The sequence below is a fragment of the Diceros bicornis genome, chromosome 31, assembly GCF_020826845.1.
Source record: "Diceros bicornis minor isolate mBicDic1 chromosome 31, mDicBic1.mat.cur, whole genome shotgun sequence".
NCBI classification, from domain to species: Eukaryota; Metazoa; Chordata; class Mammalia; order Perissodactyla; family Rhinocerotidae; genus Diceros; species Diceros bicornis.
Genome location: NC_080770.1, coordinates 5,656,794 through 5,678,553, shown reverse-complemented (window position 1 = coordinate 5,678,553; position 21,760 = coordinate 5,656,794). Strand labels below are relative to the sequence as shown.

The window sequence follows — 21,760 nt, the reverse complement described above, 5'->3', positions numbered from 1 at the left end:
TGTTAGCTCAGGGCTGATCTCCTCACAAAAAAAAAAAAAAAAAAATAGCCAAAAGGTTTGAATACACAATTCACCAAAGAAGATAATACATAACAAACAAGCACAAAAAAAATATGCTCAAAGCATTAGACATTAGATAAATGTAAATTAAAACCATAATGAGATACCACTACACACACACTAGAATGGCTAAAATTATAAAGACTGACAGTATTAAATGTTGGTGAGGATGTGGAGCAACTAGAACTCTCACACACTAATGGTGGGAATTTAAAATGATACAAGCACTTTGGAAAATAGTTTGGCAGTTTATCAAAAAGTTAAACACACCTACCATATGATCCATCCATTCCACTTCTAGGTATTTACTCTAGAGAAACAGAAGCAAATGCCCACAAAAAGACTTGTACACAAATATTGGTAGCAGCTTAATAGCTCAAACTGGAAACAACCTATTGTCCATCAGCAGACAAAGGGACAAAGAAATTGTGGTATATGCATACAATGTAATACTACTCAGAAATAAAAAGGGATGAATCATTGATATACACAACATACAAGTGAAAAAAGTAAGACAAAAAGAAAGCACATATTGTATTGTTCCATTTATATAAAGCTTTAGAAAATGCAAAGTAATCGATAATTGCAGAAAGCAATAAAATGGAAAAAGTGGACAACATGCACAAACAGATGGGGAATTCCAGCAGAGGGATGAAAACTATAAGAGGGAGTCAAACAGAAATGCATTAAATTTCTTAAAAATCTCAGATATGAGGATTTCCTTTAAGAGGTTCATCAGAAGACTTGACATAGCCAAGGAATGAATCAATGAACTTGAATTTATGTCAATAGAAATTGCCCAAACTGAAACACAAAGTGAAAACAGTGGGGAAAAAAATGAACAGAGCCTCTAAAAGCTGTGGGATAAATGTCAAAATATGTGTTATTGGAGTCCCAAAAGAAGAGAAAAAGAATGGAGAAGAATGAATATTTAAAGAATGTCCCTAAGAATTTTACAAAAACAATGAAAGATAACAAACTATAGATCCACGATTCCCAGAGAACTCCGACAGGATAAATACAAAACAAACAAATAAATATGCACACATACACACACACATCCTAAGCACATCATATTCAAAGTCCTAAAAAACCAATACAAAGAGAAAATATTGAAGACAGCCATGGGGGAGAAAAAATATTACCTACAAAGGAACATAGATAAGATAGCCAACTGCTCATCAGAAACTATGCCAGCCAGAAGAAAATAGAGTGTCATCTTTAAAATGCTGAAAGAAACATCTGTCAATCCAGAATTCTCTGTACTGCGAAAATATCTTTCAAAAATGAAGGTGAAATAAAGACTTCTAAAGAAAAACCTAAAAACTAAGAGAATTCATTGCTAGTAGACTTGTGCTACAAGAAATGTTAAAGGAAGTTCTTCAGGAAGGAGGAATATGATACCAAACAGAAACTTTGATAAACACACAAAAATGAACTCTGGAGGGGCTGGCCTGCTGGCGCAGTGGTTAAGTGCACGCATTCCGCTTCCACGGCCCGGGGTTTGCAGGTTTAGATCCTGGGTGCGCACTGATGCACCACTTGTCAAGCCATGCTGTGGCAGCATCCTATATAAAGTAGAGGAAGATGGGCACCGATGTTAGCCCAGGGCCAATCTTCCTCAGCAAAAAGAGGAGTATTGGCATCAGATGCTAGCTCAGGGCTGATCTTCCTCACCAAAAAAAAAAAAAAGAACTCTGGAAATGGTTGAATCAAAGGTAAATATAAAAGACGTTTTTTTCTTATTTCTAATCTCTCTAAAATATAATTATCTAAAGCAAAAATAGTAAGAGTATGTAATTTATAGCATATGTAAAAGTAAGCTGTGTGACAAAAATACAACACAAAAGATGAGATGGAGAAATTAGAAGTTTATTAAAAATTGTGATGTCGTACTAATGCCTCCAATTCCAATTCAACACTAGGTTTCATTCTAGTTTTCTTCTTTTTCAAATTTGTATCTTCCTTCTCCAACTGTGAGAAGCATGTCTTCCTAAATCCTTAATCTATATACTTACTTGATCAATTTCCTTCAACATAACCAGCTCTGCCACTCCTGCTCCCCAACATGAATGCCCTCCTCACCATGCTCAGACTCTAACAGGGGCAGAAAAATATTTGAAGATATAATAGCTGAAAACTTCCCAAATCTGAAGAAAACATTGATGCACATATCCAACAAGCTCAACAAATTTCAAGCAGGATAAATCCAAAGAGATTCACATCACAACAAATCATAGTGAATTTGTCAAAATCCAAAGACAAAGAGAATTTTGAAAGCATCAAGAGTGAAGCAACTCATCACATACAAGGGCTTCTCAATAAGATTAACACTTGATTTCTCCTCAGAAACCATGGAGGCCAAAAGGCAGTGGGATGATATATGTAGAAAGTCCTAAAAAAAAAAAACTGTCAACCAGGAATTCTATATCCAGCAAAACTCTCCTTCAAGAAAGGAGGAGAAATTAAGACATTTCCAGATAAACAAAAGCTAAGGGAGTTTATTACCAGTAGACTTTCCATACAAGAAATTTTAAAGGGAGTTCTTCAGGCTGAAAGGAGAGGACTCTCAAAGCCATAAGAAGAAATAAAGAACATTGGTAAGGGTAACTACATAGGTAAATATAAAAGCTAGTATTATTGTACTTTTGATTTGTAACTCATCTTTTTTTCTTATACAATTTAAAAGACAAGTGCATAAAACAATAATTATAAATCTATGTTAGTGGGCAATGTATAAAGATGTAATCTGTGGCAATAACAACATAAAAGGGAAGGACTAGGGATGTATAGTAGCAGAATATTGATATACTATTGAAATAAAGTTGGTATTGTTCAAGTAGGTTGTTATGAATTTAAGATATTAATTGTAATCCCCAAGGTAACCACTAAATAACTAAAAAATATACAGAAAAGGAAAGAAGAAAGGAACCAAAATGGTTTTCTACAAAAAAAAAAAAATGAACTAAGTACCCAAAAAAAGGCAGTAATGGAGAAATTGAAGAAAAAAATTGTATAAGACATACAGAAAACAAATAGTTAAATGGCAAAGTAAATCCTTCCTTATCAGTAATCACTTTAAATGTAAATGGATTAAACTCTCCAATTAAAAGGCAGAGATTAACATATTGGATTTAAAAACATGATCCATCTATATGCTATCTATAAGAGACTCACTTCAGATATAATGACACAAAGCAGTTGACAGTAAAAGGATGAAAAAAAGATATTCCATGCAAATAGTAACCAAAAGAGAACTTAGATGGCTATATTATTTTCAGACAAAATAGACTTTAAGTCAACAAAGGTTATAAGAGAAAATAAGGACATTACATATTGATAAAGATTCAATCCAGCAAGAAGATATAACAATTATAAACATATACACACCTAACAAAGGAGCCCCAAAATTTATGAAGCAAAAATTTACAGAACTGACAAGAGAAATAGACAGTTCTACAATAATAGTTGGAGATTTCAATACCTCACTTTCAACAATGGATAGAGCAGCCAGACAAAAGACCAGTAAGGACCTAGAGGACTTGAACAATATTATAAACCAATTAGACCTAGCAGACATGTACAGAACACTCTACCTAAAAACAGCAAAATACACGTTCTTCTCAAGTAGACATGGAATGGTCTCCAGGACAGATCATATGTTAGGCCACAAAACAAGTCTTAATAAATTTTAAAAGATTGAAATAATACAAAGTATCTCTTCTGATCACAATGGAATGAAACTAGAAATCAATAACAGAAGGAAAACTGGAAAATTCACAGATATGTGGAAATCAAACAACCCACTCTTAAGCAACCAATGAGTCAAAGACGCAATCACAAAGAAAATTAGCAAATACCTTGAGATGAATTAAAATGAAACACAGCATTCCAAGACTTATGGGATGCAGAGAAAGCAGTGCTGGGAGGGAAATTTACAGCTATAAATGCCTATATTAAAAAAGAAGAAAGATCTTAAATCAATAACCTAACAGAATACATTAAAGACCTAGAAAAAGAAGAGCAAACTAAACCCAAAACTAACAGAAGGAAGGAAAATAAAGATTAGAATGGAGATAAACAAAATAGAGAATAGAAAAACAATAGAGAAAATCCGTGAAACCAAAAGTTGGTTCTTTGAAAAGATCGACAAAATTGACAAACCTTTAGCTAGGAAGACTAAGAGAAAAAAGAAAGAAGACTCAAATTACTAAAATCAGAAATGAAAGGACAAATGTTGTGTGGTTCCACTTACATGATTCCACTACATCTAGAATAGGCAAATTCATAAAGACAGAAAGTCAACTAGAGGTTGCCAGGGGCTGGGGGAGGGGGAGTAGACAGTGATTGCTTAATGAGTACAGAGTTTCTGTTTGGGATGTTGAACAAGTTCTGGAAATGGATAGTGGTAATAGTTTCATAACATTGTGAATGTACTTGATGCCACTGAACTTGTACACTTTTCAATGGTTAAAATGGGAAGTTTTATCACAATAAAATGAAACATTTTAATGTCTATCCTGCTTGGAGACTCTCTCCCTTGCTGGCTTTGAAGAAACAGTCTGCCACGTTGTGAACCGCCTATGGAGTGAACCATATGGCAAGGAGGTGATGGAGGCCTCCAGCCGGCAAGGAACCAAATGTGCCAACAACCACGTGAGCTTGGCAGCAGAGCCTTCCCCACATGAGCCTCAGATGAGGACGCAGCCCCAGCCAACACCTTGATTAAAGCTCTGTGGGACCGTGAACCAGAAGACCCAGCTAAGCCATGCCCATATTCCTGACTCGCAGAAACTGTGATAATAAATTGAATCATTTTAAACTACTAAATTTGTGATATAGTTACAAGCAAAGGTAACTCCATAATACAAGCAGTATTATACTGTACAATCAGTAACTTTCTTTTTCTTTTTTTGCTCAATAATATGTCTTGGAAAACAATTGATTCTGTTACAGATAGCTCTAGCTCATTCTTTTTAACTGCTGTTCACACTTTGGGCTATTATTGAAGACTACTTAGATCATGTGCAATTTTCGCCATTTCAAATAATGCTGCCAACAACGTCCTAATACACGCCTCCTGTGTGCTTCTCTAGGGCAGAAACCGAGTCGTGTAATTGCATCTGTAGTCTTAATACCACCTTCAATAGCCCTGTAAAGTGCCTGCACTGAGTTGTGCTCAGAAGCAGGCCCTGGGGGCAGCCACCCCTCCTGTAACCTTTGATTGCTTGTTGCTGTCCACCATCTGAATTCCCCACTAGCGAGGGCAGGAAGCACATCCTTCGCATCTTTGTGCCCCAGAGCTCAGCCCAGGGCCTGGTAGATGGAACAGAGACCCACCAAGACATGGGCATCTTTTCTTCTCTGTCCACACTCCTTTTTTAACAGCTGGGCTGCAGCCACAGCCCACTAGGGACAGCCTCCTGGCCACAGTGGATTGGACCACAGGGGACCCTGGAAGTTGAACATTGCAGCTTAAATGGGCCACTGTTGGTGCCAATATTACAAGCCAGAGCCCCCCGGAGCAAGCAGACCCTAAGTCTTGTAAAGACAGCGGCTCTGCAGAGAGGAGCACAGAGACGTGCAGAGAGAAGAGGAAGTGAGAGGAGTGGACAGCCCACCTCCCAAGAGTCCTGGCTCTTGCATCTTTGCGACAAATCCCCGTCTCTCTGGGAAGGCCCGAGGTTTCCGTTCCTTGCAGTCAAATGTTGCCTGAGACAAAGAGCCGCTCATGGCTTATGGAATAAAGTGGAATTGTCCTCTGGGGCTCTCAGAAATGCTGAGCTGGGGGTCTCCCAAAGATTCAGGAGAAAGGCCAGAGGCGGGGGTGGGGTCTTCCTCTTTCATACATTTCCATTTACAGGGCCCTCGGACCTCATGCATTGGGCCTACCCCTTCTGAGCCCCCTTTGTGGTTTCTCTCTGCTCACCTGCACATCCTTGTGCCTGCTTCCCTCGCGCAGCGCCCTGTCACACTGGGTAACCCTGCAGTCAGCGAAGTGGAACCAAGCCTTCTGCGTGCCTGCTCATGGGGCACGGTGAGCTTATTCACTGAGAACGCCAGACTGGCCCACACGGCCGTGGCAGCACTGACTGAACAGAGCTGGTGCTTTATGTCAATCGGCGTTGGGAGCGTGGGTGTTGGAGCCAGATGAACTGGGCTTATGGCCTGGCTCAGCCCTTACCTATGCGTGGCCTCAGGCAAGTCACCTAACCCCACCCCCCCGCCCTCAGCTTCCCCACCTGGAAAGGGGCATAATAGTAGTTCCCACCGTGTGGGGAGGCCGTGAAGCACTGTTCAGGGCTGAACCCCTTCCCTTCTTAAGGACTTAGCTCCTGCACTCCTCCTCTTCCTCCCCTTCATCAACAGTTTCTCCCTCTCTACTGGCCCATTCTCCTTGACAAATAAATATGCTCGAGGATCTCTATTTTCAAAAAATCCTCTTGGTCCCCTGTCCACCTCCACCCACTGCACCATCCCTACCCACCGTCCCATGCAAAACTTCTCAGAATTGGTGTCTGTGGTCACTGCCCACTTGCTCACAGGCCTGCCTTCCTCGGCCCTCCCCCTCTGGACTTGGCTGAGGCCACCTTCATCAAGGCCACCTAGCATGTCCGTCTTGCCTAAATAAGTGGCCACTCCTTTGTCCCTTTCTTACCCGGCCCTGGGCAGTATCTGAAACAGTTATCCACTACTTCCTTCTCAAAACATCCTCTTCTCTCGGATTCCAGGGTACCACAGTCTCCTGGTGGAAGAAGACACGCTTTCTCTCCCCTCCTCTGCTCAGACTCTGAGCGCTGGCTGGACCCGTGCCAGGCTGGTCTCCTTGGTTCTCTTCCCCTCTCTTCTCAGACCATATCATCTGGCCTCCTGGCTTCAAACACCATGTCTATGCCAATGGCTCCCGATTTCTCTCTCCCAGGGGGACCTTCCTGAACTTCAGACTCGTATCCCATGTCCTCCTGACATCCAGCAGATAGCACAGCCTTAACCCATCCATAAAACTCTTGATTTCCAACCCACCTACCCGCCAATCCTCCCACATCCTCCCATCAGGAGGCAGCGGAACCTAGTGGTAAGAGTGTGGAAGCTGGGGTAGAGTCCCTGGGCGTGAATCCCGGCTCTGCCCCCCACCAGCTGTGTGACACTGGGCAGCGTCACTAATCCTCGAGGCCTCATTTTCCCCTCCGTGAGCTGGAGGTGATGATGATAATGAGAGTACTATCTCAAAGGGTTGTAGAAGGATTAAATGAGTTAATGTGTAAGCACGGAAAATAAGGGTTCACTCTTCCCCTCCCCCCAGGAAATGACACCACCTCCATCCCAGTCCCTCAAGCCAAAAACGTAGGGATCGTCCTGGCTTCTGCTCCGTGCGTGTGGGGTGTGTGCAAAGAAAGAGTGGAAGTCCTGTTGACTCAGCTTCCAGAACATGTCCCCAAGTTCATCAGCTTCTCTCCATCTGTGCGAACACACCCCAGTCCAAGCCACATCATCACTCCCCGGGACAACAGAGCAGCCTCCAGCTGGGTCCCTGTGCGCTGCCCCCAACCCGCCCTCCGTGTCGCAACCAGAAGCATCATTTACTTAGGAGACTTAAATCAAATTCCACCCCTCCCTTCCTTTCTCTTTCTCTTTTGACTTTTGATTATGGAAATTGCCGGACATTAACACAGAGACCTGACCTGTCTCTTCCATTCCACCGCCCCACCCCCCCGCCCTTCTGCTGCCCACACTCGCCAGGCTTCTCTCTGTCCTGGGGCTCTGCATTCGCTCGTCCCTCTGCCTGGATCCCCCATTTCCCTGACTGTTCACGAATGCCTTCCACTGGCCACTTCTGTTCTCAGTCCACATGTTGGTATTTTCTTCCTAATCGCAGGGAGAAGCCATTGGAAGGATCTAGGTAGGGGAGTGTCATGATCTAGATTATGTTTTTAAAATACCGTCCGGTTGCTCTGCGGAGGACGAGTTGTGGGTAGGGGTGGGGGAGCCGAGGATGTAGTCTGAGATAATTAAATAAGATGATAGCTCTAAGGCGCTAGAGCCTGGTACATAGTAAGTGCTCAAAAAATATTAGCTATTATCAGTTCCTCTGCTGGGTCTCCTTCTTTTTAAACAAAGTTGTAGATATAAAAATTGTGGCTGAGTGTGGACATGGCTTTTCGGTTCTGGACAGAAGCCCAGGGGCCTGTATGTGACTTTACTGCACTCTCCTTGAACTTGTGGCTTCCCTCTGGTGAGGAGACAGTTACACGCGCAAAGGACATAATTCCACCCAGAATGTTCCACAGTACAAGAGACCACTGGTCTAGGAGCACCAAACGGGCGAGAGTTCTTCCAGTGTGGGGGAACCAGGAAGGCTTCCCGGCACCAGGGGAGCTGGGCTGGAGGGATTCCCCTGGGGAAAGTTGGAGGTTGGGGGCACGGCAGGGTGGAGGGCAGGACCCAGTGTCTCTGGCCAGGACCAGCACCCAGGGTGAGAGAGGGAGGCTGGAGGGAGGCTCGACCACCAGGGGGAGCCCTTGGACTTCTCTGGCCTGAGGATGCCGGGCTGCCCAGGAGGAGACGACCAGAGGGCTCAAGGCTGGTGTTCCGTGTGGCCCCGGCTGCCAGGGCTCCGGTTCCACGGCCAACATTTGCAGACAGACAGACAGACCTGGAGGGAATCCTGTCCTGCCACTTGCTTGGAGGGTGACCTTGGGCAAGCGACTTGGTCTTCCTGTGCCTCAGTTTCCTCAGGGGCCAAAACACAAGTCTGACTGTCAATTCCACCTGGGCCTTCTGGCACCTTCCATTCAGACTCCCATCCACTGAATAGGGACCCCGCTCCTCCCGTGTGCCAGTGTTGCTCTGCGCACTGAACCTGCCACAGCCACTGCCGCTGGAGCAAAACGCCCGGGAGAGAGAGGTTCCAAGTCCCGTCTGCCAGGCAGCCCTCCCTGAGCTCCCCAGGCGGGGCAGGTGCCTCCTGCGTGCCCACCTCGTACCTTCTTCATCGCGCTCCTCACGTCTCACCCACCAGGCCATGAGCTCCTGGGGGGGCAGGGGCAGGCAGTTCATCTCTGAATCCCCAGTCGGCTGGCAAACAATGAACACTCAATAAACGCCTAACGAACTGATGCTGCGTGGGACTTTCCTGCCCTCTGGGAAGGGCTGCCTGGCTCACTGCAGTCTGGAGGCCTCCACGGCAGGGGCACAGGCCAGGGTTCAGACGTGCGGCCCCTCTAGATTTGGACAGGCCTGCATGGGGGGGCTATCCTTGCTCTCCATCTCCTGTGAGCTTTCTTGAGCCCGGCTCTTTCCCTCATGCTCCACTCAGCCAGGACCCACTGGAAGGGTTGGCCCCGGCCTGGAAAGCCGGGCGGAGTGGCTGGGCCTTTCCCCCGGGAAGGGCTTTTGGCAGGGAAAGGTGGGGTCAGGTTTGTGTTTTGAGGGGTCCCTGGCTGCAGAGTGGGGGATACCTGGGTCAGAACTGGCAGTCGGTGGTGGGCCCCAGATAGGGGGGTGGCCCACTAACAGGAATGTTCAGGACAGTCCACTGGACTCCAGGGTGAACCACCGGTTTCTGGCTCAGGTTAGCAGCAATGCCATTAGTCTTAGGAACAACCCTCAGAGCCAAACACAACCCCGGGCCGATGCTGAGCTTATCCTTGGATGTTACAAACTCGTGGCCCACGAGGAGAGCCAAAACGACAGCGGATGGTGGCGAAGAGGACTCCCAGGGAGGGAGGGCTGGAGGGGATGAGAGGACTTCGAGTCCCTCGCTGGGGCAGGGGACAGGCAAGCCCTGGGACATCCCACAGCCCCATTCCTTGGATATAGGGGTGTCAGGAAGGAGCTTCTGGTCACAAGCTGAGGATGAAAGCCAGCCGTGGGGGCTGCCCCTTGTCCTACCTCCCCGGAAAGGAACAAGGCACCCAGTGTGCACAACACCCTCTGAGGTCTGGCTCTCTTGGGTGAGACTCAACCGGCCAGGGTGTGGGGCCTGCCCTTCGCAGGCTGGGCCTGGCCCAGGCCACCAAGGTGACGGTGGCAGAGGAAAGGGCCTTGTCTTAAGGCCCCAGATTCTCTACCCTGCTGTGCAGAGCTGCCTGTCCCAGGCAGCAGGTGGCTTCTCAGACTGGAGGACAATGCTGCAAGCCGACCCGGAGCTCAGGACAGTGAGGTTGACGCCCTCCCAGCCACCGCCAGGGCGAGCTCCTGTGATCACTCGTGCAGATGGGCTCAGGTGTGTGATGGCGTCTCTCTGGAAGGGAGAGACGCAAGGACTCAGGCTGGTTGGAGCCCAGCTGTGGGGACAGACAGCATGGCTGAGACGGGCAGAGGTTTGAGGGGGGAAACGGGGCCGCTGGGCTCCAGTCAGTGGGAAAGAGCCAGAAGCCGGGTGAGGGCTATGCGGAAGCTCTGACCCCCTCTCTGTGCTCTGTATGTTTCTCCTTCCTCAGCTCTCACGTTATTTCAAACGGTTTGGGAGTTCACTATTTTTGTGTTTTATTATCGACCATATGAAATCCTTTCTGGAGGAGGCAGAATTGAAGAGAAGCTGGGCACCCAGGCCTGGCTCAGGGAGATCTCAGCGATGAGGAAACCAGACTCCAAAAAAAAAGGCCTCTTCCTCAGAGTTCAGAGCAGTCAGAAGCAAGAGTCGACTCCCCTCCCCGATTCAGGCCAGGCACCACGCTGCAGGTCTATGACGTTACTCTGTGTCTCCCCATTTTATGGATGAAGAAGCTGAGCTCCAGAACATTCCACACTTGCTCCAGGTCACACAGCTAGCAGCTGCAGACCTGGCCTGGGAACACAGCTTGACGTGTTTGCCCAGCAGCTCTCCCAGCCTTGGGAAGATGGGCAGAGAGAGGCCAGAAGGCCAAGCTCACCTGGGCAAAGTAGTGAAAGAAAGAGCCAGTTTAACCCTAACGCTGGCCCTCAGTGGGTAAGTTACCTCCATTCTGTGCCTCAGTGGCCCTGCCTTTAAAATGGGGATTGCAGCACTGATCTCCTGGGGTTGGGGGCTGAATGAGTTACATGCATTAACCACAGCACAGCGGCTGGCATGTGACAGGCACATAGAGTCGGCTCTGAGGGCTGTTCACGACATGGGGCCTGGAACCCAGGGCAATCGTTCTGCTAGGGAGAGAGGGCCATGGGCTCACTCGGGCCTGGTATTCCCCAGGGTGACTTGGGGCAAGGGGCTAGCAGTGAGCATCCCACTGCATGACTTTGTTGGGTTTCCATGAGGTGAGTGCACAGCATGAGCCACGCAGGGTCACCCCGAGTTTGGTCTGAGCAGGTCCAGGCTGACCTGGCTACACCGCGTGCTCACATGTGGTTTACATGTTGGATTCAGCTCTTTCACGCCTGAATGGGGCTCCAAGAGGCTCACCCCCTAACAGTCCAGAAAAAGGAGGGTCAGAGGAGGGGTTCCATCTCCACATGGGCCAGATATCCTCACAGGCTGAAGCTTTTCCACCGAGTGGTGGCAGGGCTGGGCATAAGAGCGAAGCCCAAGAAAGCGGCCCAGACACAGCAGACCTCCAGGGTCTCGTGTTGGATTAAATGTTTACGAAAACAAACTCCATCATACACACCTCGAAAAGGCTCCCTGGGTGCGATGGTGGGCAGGACGCAGCCTACACAAATGGGGAGACACGGTCTGAACGGAAAGCGGTCATTGCTTTAATTCTGGTCAGGATCCACGCCGGGCCGCCCGCCCCACCCCGAGGCAGAATCACTGCCTGCTCCATCAATGTGATCGTTTACAAAAATAAATATGAAAAAAGCAGCAACTCTTTAGTGCTCATGGAGTTAATATGACAGCAATTAAATGTGTTTCAGCATCTGGCCTATCTCCTAAATTGCACCAAAGAATTCGGAAGCACTTGGTTTGGTCTTAGAGGCAGAATGGGAGGACGGATGGGCCCAGCCGTCCAAGGGCCCTGGTGGAGCCCGCAGGCCACCGCCCCCTCACATTTCTGAGTCTGCATACATCCCATTGATCAAATAGTCCACCTGTGTATAGTCCTTCTTCTTGTAGCTCTCGTAGGCTTGCAGGGCAAACAGGACCAAGACTGTGATGAAAAGGGTCACCCCAAGCAACAGCACCGCCAGCAGGAGGCTTTTGTTCACCAAGGACAGGGTGAGGGGCTCGGTGGAGACCACCAGGTACTGGCCTTGGGTGCTGGGCTGGCATGAGTCTGTGGCTGGCATCTTCGAGTCCCCTGAGCTCCCAGGCGTTTGCCCGGCAGCAGTACCAGGTGTGGCTCTAGGCTCGACCTGCGCCGGTGTCTGGGGCGTGCCTGGCCCCGTGGGCCCCTGGGTAGACAGAGCAGGGCTTGGCTGTGTCGTGGAGGACGTGGGCTCCACCTCAGGGCTTGGGCTGGTGTGAGGTACAGCTGCTGGCATTGTGCTGGCAGCCGGCTCCTCCGCTTGTGGCTTGGTAGTGGTCACCGCTGTCGTGGACACAGAAGCCACGGAGGTGGGAGTGGGCTCTGGGGTTGTGTTCGAGAAGGTGGGTGTGGGCCTGCTTGCTGTGTCAGCCACAGGCTGGGCCGTCGACGCTGGGACAGTGGGGCCTTGTGTGGACACATTAGGGGCGTGGGGACTCGTGGGGGGCACAGGGCTGGCTGTGAAGGTGTGGGATGTGGGCTCGGGAAGACTGTGTGTGCCCAGCACGCCGTGTGCCCCTGCTGTTTTCCCAGTAGCAGTCTGCACGCTCGTGGCCAGTGTCATCAGAGTGTTTGCTCTTGGCACCGTGCTGCCGCTGGGCGCCTGCTCATGGGGTGTGCTGAGCGCAGCAGAGGAGGACGGGGCTGGCCCTGCAGACGCCATGCTGGGTGGGGTGGGCACCCCGGAGGCTACTCGGTCAGGGGCACCTTCTGTAGTCGCCGGAGTGCCCATATCTGTCCTGTTTGTTCTCTCTGCTGTATCTGCAGGAGAGGTGCGGTTGGCTACCAAAGTCCCTCTGGTCAATGTGACAGGGGAAGGTGTCACCACGGTCATTCTTTCGGATGTTTTATTAAAGACTCCTGTAACTGTTTCCTTGAATGTACTTGTCTTGACTGATTTATCCAACGTCGTGTTGAGGACGGAGTACCCTTCAAGTCAGAAAAGGGAGAGAAAGATACAATCACTTTCAACCCTGTGCAGATGGATTACTCAGCAATCGTTTGAATTTCTGGCCCGTGGGGCTGGCCGGGGCTCTGTCCTGCCTTCTTCTCAGCCCAGTGCGAAGGAAGGAGGTGACGTGTGAACACGTTTCCCTCTCAGCTGCTCGCTGCACACATCTGCCACTGCACTTGGCACTTTGATTTACAAACTCCTTTGCCCTCTCTGAACCCCAAGCCCATCAAAGGCTTAAGAGTTTCACTCTTTGATCCAATTCCCCAAACAGCAGAGTGAAAGTCTCACATTACAGGTGTGCTTCACCATTAAAAAAAAAAACCCATCAAACGCACACCCGGGTTTACAAAGCAGATAAATCCTTGCCCAGATATTCACACCATATAAAGGATTCTCGGCTTTACAAAAGGATCCGCAGCAGGAATTCCTGGAGATGAACAGTGCCTGGCGCAGAGTAGGAGCGCAATTAAATATCTGATGTATGAATGGATGCACTCCACAATGAAGATCAGGTTTACAGAAGAAACAAAATTTTGCAGGGCCCACCAAGTGACCCTCTCAGGGCTCAGAGGCCTGGTCCTGTTGGGGGCTCCCTACCAACGCTGGCCCTGAGAAGCTGGGCCTGACAACCCTTCCCGGCCCAGCCGCCGGGGCGCTCTAGGGCTCCAGAGTCGCTGGCTTGGACTTGCAGACACCCCTCAGCCTGTCCAGCAGTCACACAGCTTTCTCACTTACTTGGATCCTGGGATGTCACTTGGCTTTCAGATAAGGACCAGGAGGAAATCCAAATGAGCACAAGGGCCGTCCACATCTTGTGGGTGAGCCGGGAGCAAGGCTGGGTGGTCCCCGAGGCTCCCGGCCAGCCGCTCACAGGCTCACGATTCCCTGCTGCTTGGCCAAGGGATCTGTGGTCAGGAAAGAAGGCGTCTGGTCAGTAATACACAGCCTTGCCTGGGGCACGGGGCACGGGGCACAGGGCACGGCACTGCACCTGCTGTGAGGGCCTCTGGCAGGGTCCCGGGTGCAAACCAAGCCAGGTGCTCGACCAGGGCCTGGCACCCAGGAAGAGCACAACGCATCTCAGCCACAGCAGTCTCGTGATCTTCCAAGAGCCTGCATTTGATGAGTTTAAAGCACTTCTTGACCCAATTTCACTGTGTCTCAACCTCTGCAAGTGCTCACTATCCCACCCCAGAGTCCAGAGTTTGAACGAGCAGTAGAGAGAGGGCCAAGACTTGGCCTCATTCACAGGCCTTCCAATCCCCAAGGTCAGCCAAGTCTTTCTCCTCAACATCTCCCATGGTCTGCAGGACACAAATCAGGCCCAGTGCACTACTGCGCAGCCTGTGACAGCTGACCACACCTTTCACATGGGAGATGTCACTGAGCCAGCCAGCCAGCCATGGTCCATCCAGGCATCACCCATCCATCCATCTATCATCCATTCACCCATCCATCTAGCCAGCTAGCCATCATCTAGCCATCCATTTATCCACCCATTCATCCATCCACCCACCCATCCATCATTCAGTCAACTAGCCATCATCCATCCATCACCCATCCATCCACCAATCCATCCATCCATCATCTATCATCCAGCTATCATTCATCTATCATCCATCATCCATCCACCTATCCACCCACCACCCATTCATCCAATATTTCCTGAGTGCCTGCTCATGTGCCAGGCAGTGCAATTAGGACAACAGGATGAAAGCCACACAACTCCCTCCTCCAAGGAGTCCACCATCCAGTGGGAGACACAGAAAAGAAGTCACTGCAAGCTGGCACAGGCATAGAGCAGAGGAGTGACTCAATGCTGGGAAGAAGGGAGGAGATGGCGCTGGGCAGGCCTTGACGGGCAAGTTGGAGGCTAGTCCTCTGTGTAGAGGCCCCAAATGCGGGTGGTGGAGGACAGGGTACTGTAGGGGCCCAGAGGAGGCACTGAATTCAACTGGGGGGGGCGGTTCCAGGGAAGGTTACCTGGGAAAGTGACACCTGGGCCACGATCTGAAAGATGGATGGGATCCACCCGGTAGAGAAAGGATGGGAGAGAGCAGCAGATGAGAACAGCAGGGCCAGAGGCCAAGCGATGGTATGGCGAGACCTGGAATTAGACTAGAGAGAGAGGGGCCACCATAGGGCAGTTTGGATTTGGGGGGTGAGGATGTGAGCCCCTGCAGGCCTGAGACAGGGGTGTGACCAGCGCAGGAAGGTGCTCTAGTGGGAGGGGTAGACGAGGGGGCGGGCATCAGAAGAGCCCAGCAAGGAGGCAGGAGGGGACAAGGCTCAAGGAGGCAGAGGGACTCCATGAGGGAGTGTCACTGTGAGAGACTGCCCCTGAGAGAGACAGCGGGCAGGCTGAGGGGACCTGGTCGCAGAAGCTCAGCTGTCTGCAAGGGCAACAGTGTGACTATAGAAACTTCCAGAGAGGCCACCACAGCCGAGTCTCACCGGGATGAGGACTGGGCTCGGCCAGAGCCAGCTTCCTGAGTGCACGGAGGTCTCCCCACACAGCCCAGGTCCCTCCCGCGTGCTGGCAGGCTGGGGTCCCTTGCTGCAGGGGTGCAATGGGGAGCTGAGGGGCCAGCTGGCCTCATGCGTCCCATCACTTCATGCCCTGCTGGTCCTGAGTGCTCCTTGATCCTGTCCCCAGCCCTGTCCAACCCCCCGAGTCCCACGTGGCTGCCTGCAAGGCCCAGGCCTTCTCTGGACAACGGCCCGGCCTCACGCAGTCATGATTAGTCCCACGACTAAACACTCAACTGGGGCTCAGAGCAAGCAGAACACAGGCATGCTGGGAGTCTGAGGGCAGGCGATGACAATGGGGCTCCTGAGGCTGCCTCCAAAATCAGTCCTGCCTGAAGACACCCTGGGCCTTAAAGTCTTTCCCCTAGCCCTTACCGTGAAGTTCTTACGTTCCATAGAACGTCATGGAAGGGAGCCCTCGAGTCACCCTGAATGAAAATGTCCTGATCAACTCCTCACCCCGGCATGGATGCTCCACGGCCCTGGAACCAGGCTGCTCCTGGTGATCGGGGCAGGCTCGCTGTCCTCCATCAGCCCGAAGAGTCACAAACAGATCACCTTCGAGCATCCCCATCCTGGCCCTGATACACCTCCTACCCCACAGCTGCCAGAAAGATCCTCGTAAACGCAAAGCTGACTGCCTCCACTGCTTAAACCCCTTACAATCCCAGGATAACCCCAAAGCTCCTTAACATGGCGGAGGCGGCCTTCAAAATCCAATCCCCGCCGGCCTCTCCCCCATGCTCCCGCCCCCACTGGGCCCATGAAATACTTGCAGTTCCCAACCCAGTGCCTGGCTTAGTCATCAGCCCACCCCAAGAGGCACTTCCAACCCTGCTGGGAGCTACACAAACGCAGCATAAAGGTATGTCTAGGGGGTGGCCACATGGTAGCTTGCTGCCTCCTGTTAAAGTGGCCTCATGACTGGAAAAACCCCTTGGCGCAGAAACACTTCTGGAAGGCTGGCTATTCCCTGATGCTTCTAACCCCTTTCCGAGAGTCACTAACGTTAGTCTAGCTTCATGCCGCACTTTCCCCCCAAAATGGCCCGTAAGGGGTCCTGGTGTCTTACAGGTTTAGAAAACTTACTCAGCCCTACAAACCGTGGATTCGCATCTGTTTTCTAGAATGCAAAAGGCATTCTTTGTTCTCACGGGAACAAGCGGGGGTGGGGTGGGGAGAGAAGAAACAGACCAGTATCATGAGAGGGAAGAATTGAAACTGGAAGCTGTCAGGCACAAAGATCGCCCACCCCCCATCAGCCGAAGAACGCAGCTGGGCTCTGGGTAAAGGACTGTATTTCAACGGCTTTCTCTTCAGTCAGTCACGTCTACTGAATGCACTTAAAATGCCACCACCCCTGAGCCCAACATGCTCCCCATGTCTGAGCCTGGATCTGGGGTCTGCTGGTGTGGGATGATGTGCCAGGGGCTTCTTGAATGCCCCCAAGGCCTTAGGGCCTCCCGCTGCCCCCTTGCTACAAATCTCTAGAGCGAGGTCGGCAAGCTTTTTCTGTAAATAGCTAGATGTAAAGCAAATACTGTACTTTGTGGGCCACGTGGTCTCTGCCTCAGCTACTCAAGTCTGCTGCTGTAATGCCCAAGCAGCCACGGACCAGATGGAAACGACGGGCGTGGCCGTGTCCCAATAAACCTTTATCCACAAAGACAGGCAGCAGGCAGGACTTGGCCCACAGGCTGAGTTTGCCACGCCCTGCTCTAGCACTTCAGCGCACTTCAGAGCGGGTGGAGGCAGGGAGGAACTGGTTCAACCGGCTGAATGGATCCCCTCCTTCCCTTCCAGTTCCCCACCCTGGAACAGACAGGACCATTTCATTCCTGGTCGGAGGATAGCTGCTGGTTGGTCTCCTCCCCGGGCCCCTTCTGCTATGAGGTGTCGCCTCCAGCCCCCACATCAGTGAGATGCAGCCCCCTCCGCCTGTGCAGCAAGAGGGGCTCCCACAAGTATTACCGTATTACAACACAAGGCCAGAGAGAACCTCTTGTGGTGACTGGCATTTGCCACAGAAACAGAAGAGGACCACAGAGGACCACATGGTCCCCATCCCCTCCCACCAGTGGACCATCCTCCTGCACTACCTCAGAAGGCACAACCTCTGATGGTGAAGGGCCATAGACTGGGCCCTCCGGGCTTTGCTGTCTTCCCCTTTTCCTTGACCCTCCTTGAGCCTACAAAGCCCCCTCAGGGCCCTCTCTGGGCTCACTGTCCTGTCATCAACCAGGTAGCCCCGCCTGCAGGGGCAGGCCGAAGACACTCACCAGAGGCAGCTGCTCAGGGCGTGCCCCCAGGCTGGGCCATCTTCCTCCTTGGAGAGCTGCGGGCACCGTGTGCTCGCTGGGTGAGGTCTGGCTTTGCAGGAGGTGATAGCAGTTTCGTGGAACACTCCCAGGCCATGGCATGCTCTGTGGCACACGTGGGACGCAGGCAGATGCTCCACTCTGGTAACATCTAGGGTTTGAAAGAGTAAACACCCCTTAGGAGAAGCAAGGGGAAAACCTCCCATGAGGACGGAAGCACTGAAATAGCAGCATTCAGTACATTGTTATACTGGGAAAATGACAATATGTATTAAAACCTTCAATGTCCAAACTTCTGATGTAGCACTTTCCAGTGCTGGAATTTCTTCTAAGGAGGCAATTGGACAGAAGTCCAAAGAGAGAGATCTACAAAAATGTTCATCATGGCATTATTTATAATAGTGAAGAATTGGAATGGTTATATAAAATATGGTCCCATTCATATATAAAATACTACGGCAACTGTAAAAAAATATACAAATTTCTATTTATTGACAAGGGAAGATGCCCAGCATGTATCATTAAGTGAAAAAAGCAGGTCACAAACAGTATCCTATTTTTGTTTAAATTAACACGCGTCAAGGGGTCTGGAAAGATTTATACCAGAACGTTAATAACGGTTGCCCCTGAGGAATGGAATTACCGGTGATTTTCATTTTCTACTTTATGTCTTTTTGTTTTTTTACAAGCATGTATCACTCTTGGAAAACACTTCTGAAAGACTGCAATGAAAGAAAACGTCCGATTTTCCTCAAGTACTTTGACCTACCAGGCAGAAAGGCACAGAGGAATCCCACTTGATACAGTTTCATGTATAGATTTTAATAATTTAGAGAAACTTTATGATTTACATATCAGGAAATGCATTTTTCTAGGAGTCAACCAAAGCTTTAAAGGAATCCAGCAGTACAGTTGTAATGCAAAGATATTAACCAGCACAAACGATTCTCTCACTGACGAATATGTAACATAACTCAGGAGGACAATAAAGAGACAGTTCATCCCCTCCTACAGTGGCAGATACTGGCAGGTGTGAGGAGCACCACAGGCCCACTCCCTAACACAAATGCCCACATGTACACACACAGACATACAGACGCATACATGCACAGGCACACACATGCACGCACACTGCCCTATGTGTACACATGCAGTCACATACACGCGTGTGTGCAATCACACCCACAGTTACAAATGCAAAGACGAATGCATACATGGAGCATCTCTATAAGGCTATCTCAGGAAACCTCATACATTTCTCAGGAAACTTCGGCTGGTTACGGTCACTGTTTATAAACCCCCAGCCAGCGGGGCTGGTGATCACTCCCACAGAAACAGGCACTGGCCGCCGTGTAGAGTCAAGAACAGGCCCTCGTTGTGTCGTGACTTCATCTCTCTGGTATGGTCCTGCCTCCACTTTCCAACAGCATATTCTAAATGTCAAGATTCACATGTGGGGATCTGCACTAATCTTTATAAGTTGACTCCCAATGGACAAACCATCAACAAGATTTAAAATAATATTTTCCCCTGCAAAGGCTTCAGGGAGCCTTAAATGAGGGCCTGGCCAGTTATTCACATTATTTTCTGGTGCAGGGAGACTGGGTAGATCAAAGTCTCAGACCATAACAGATGGAACGGAGAGACCCCTGGGGCAGGAGGGGAACAAGAAAGAAAGAATTGTTAGTATTAAGGGGGAGACCAGGGCAGATGGAGGCACGAGGTTAGGCTGGTGCTGGGAGTTCCCCTTTTTCAGGGGTCAGCCCCCCACAAGTTCTGCATGGAAGTGGCAGCACCCCCTTGAGCCAGGCGACACTTCCACTAAAAAGGCATCCCCAGACTGTGGCCCTGGGCGCCAACTTCCTGACCCTCTTCTGTTCCGTGACCTTGTGATGCCTCCTAACAACCCCCGTCTCCCTTCTTCTTGTGTTCCCCACCTTGGCTTGATTTTTAACTCATCTATAGACCTCTTTGTTATATGCAGGGTGCTGCGTGTAAGTTACACGAAATCAGACTCCAAATTAATTGCTTAATTCCTTTTTCTGGCTTAGACAGGTTCCTCAGATCCAATACAAGTAATCCTCAGGGTTGGTAAGAGACTACCAGGGTTACCCCCACATTCCGTCACGCTAGTAATACTTATTTATCCACAGCAACGTGGCCAGGGCCCCTGCTCCAATCCGGAGAAGCTATACACACCAAGGAGTAAGAACTGCAGAAGCAGATACAGGGCAAACCACAGATACCATATCTTGACACGTCGCCTGGCTGAACTTTGGTAGCAGAACGCAAGGAACACAGGCTTGCGGTTTTGTGTATACAGACATTGTCCTGTGGTCCAAAGGATGGGTCTCTGTGACAGATGGGAATCTGGAGCACTGGGCATCGTCTTAATTACATTGTTTGCTTGCAGGTTTCAGGAAGTTTTGATATCACAGCTAAATGCTGATCAAGGTCATAGTTTTTGCTGGCAATGTGGGTAAATTTGACATTCCTTTGTCCTTTAGGCAAGTCCAGCATATAGGCAGCAAATTCCTATATTAAATACTTTCCTTACCGATTTTATTGAAATTTTAGAGATGCTTCCTCCAGGAAGGAAAAAAATAACTGCATGTTGTTATAGGCAGACTTCTAAGGACGATGTATGTCTTATGGCAAACCATGTGGATGCTGATTCCTCTTATCAGCCTAACAATTAATTGCACACTCTAAGCAGCCATCCAGACTCACAGGGAGGAGGCAGGCAGTGGATGAAAATGCACAGTCCCCTCCTAGGAAGAGAGGGCCTGGAGAAGGCCTGGGTCACCAGAAGGGCCAACTCTTTCTTTGAGGGCAACACTTCCTGGGGCCCCGTCTGGTTCTGGCCTCCCTGGGAGACCTTGTAGTTCCCCACTCATTTGGGAGTGTCCCAACCTTCCCATCCTCCACTCCCAAACTGGAACAATGCGAGCCTCTTCTTGTCTGGTTTGGGATCCCCTTCAGCCTTCCTCCTTTTTCTCCAGCCCCCATCCAGGCTCCTTCCGAGTCGAGTCTCGGTGTCCAACTGACTCCTTCCATTCCTTCTTCACCTCCAATCCTCCTCTTCTTGCACTCCGTGCCTCCGTTCACAGCCCCTGCCTCTCCTGTCCCCATTCGCCCTCCTCAGCCTCTCGGGCCCCTATCTACCCTCCTCTGCCTCTCCGGCCCCCATTCACCTCCTCTGCCTCCTCTGCCCTCGTTCACCTTTCTCTGCCCCTCCTGCTCCCACTCGCCCTCCTCTGCGTCTCCTCCACCATTCACTCTCCTCCTGCCCCCATTCACCTCCGCTACCCCTCTTGCCCCCATTCACCTTCCTCCCGCCCCATTCCTCCCTCTCTCAGCCCCAAGCCGGTTCAGGCAGCCGTGACAGCAGCTCCCCGGACGGCAGCGCGGGTCCCTTACCCGGGCGCGGCAGGCCTGCGGCGGCCCGGCGGCCCTCGGACGGCGGGGAAGCGCCCGCGGTCCGGCGTGGGGACGTGGCCGGCAGTGGAGCAGCACCGCCCCAGCCAGGACTGCGGCGGGCAGCCACCCCAGCTCGGGCCCCGCCCGGACCGCCCCGGAAGTGACGTCATTGGAGGGCGGGGCCTAGCAGAGCGGGGCGGCCTCGACTGGAGCCAGGAGCGGCGCGGCGGTGCCTGGAGCAGCCAGATGCGAGCCGGAAGCTGGGGGCGTGGCCTCTCCCAGGCCCCACCCACCGCGGGGCGGCCCGGGCTCCAGCC

General features: G+C 50.5%; 1 protein-coding gene across 1 annotated transcript; it reads right to left on the bottom strand.

The window, feature by feature from the left end:
- Nucleotides 1-11,709: 11,709 nt before the first annotated feature.
- On the bottom strand, nucleotides 11,710-21,530 carry C31H11orf24 (chromosome 31 C11orf24 homolog). Its single transcript, XM_058526213.1, has 4 exons — nucleotides 21,444-21,530; nucleotides 17,985-18,174; nucleotides 13,912-14,081; nucleotides 11,710-13,151 (listed from the first exon to the last, which is right to left on the bottom strand). Exons 3-4 carry the CDS (start codon nucleotides 13,985-13,987, stop codon nucleotides 12,022-12,024), a joined length of 1,206 nt encoding a protein of 401 aa, XP_058382196.1. The 5' UTR covers nucleotides 13,988-14,081; nucleotides 17,985-18,174; nucleotides 21,444-21,530; the 3' UTR covers nucleotides 11,710-12,021.
- Nucleotides 21,531-21,760: the final 230 nt, after the last annotated feature.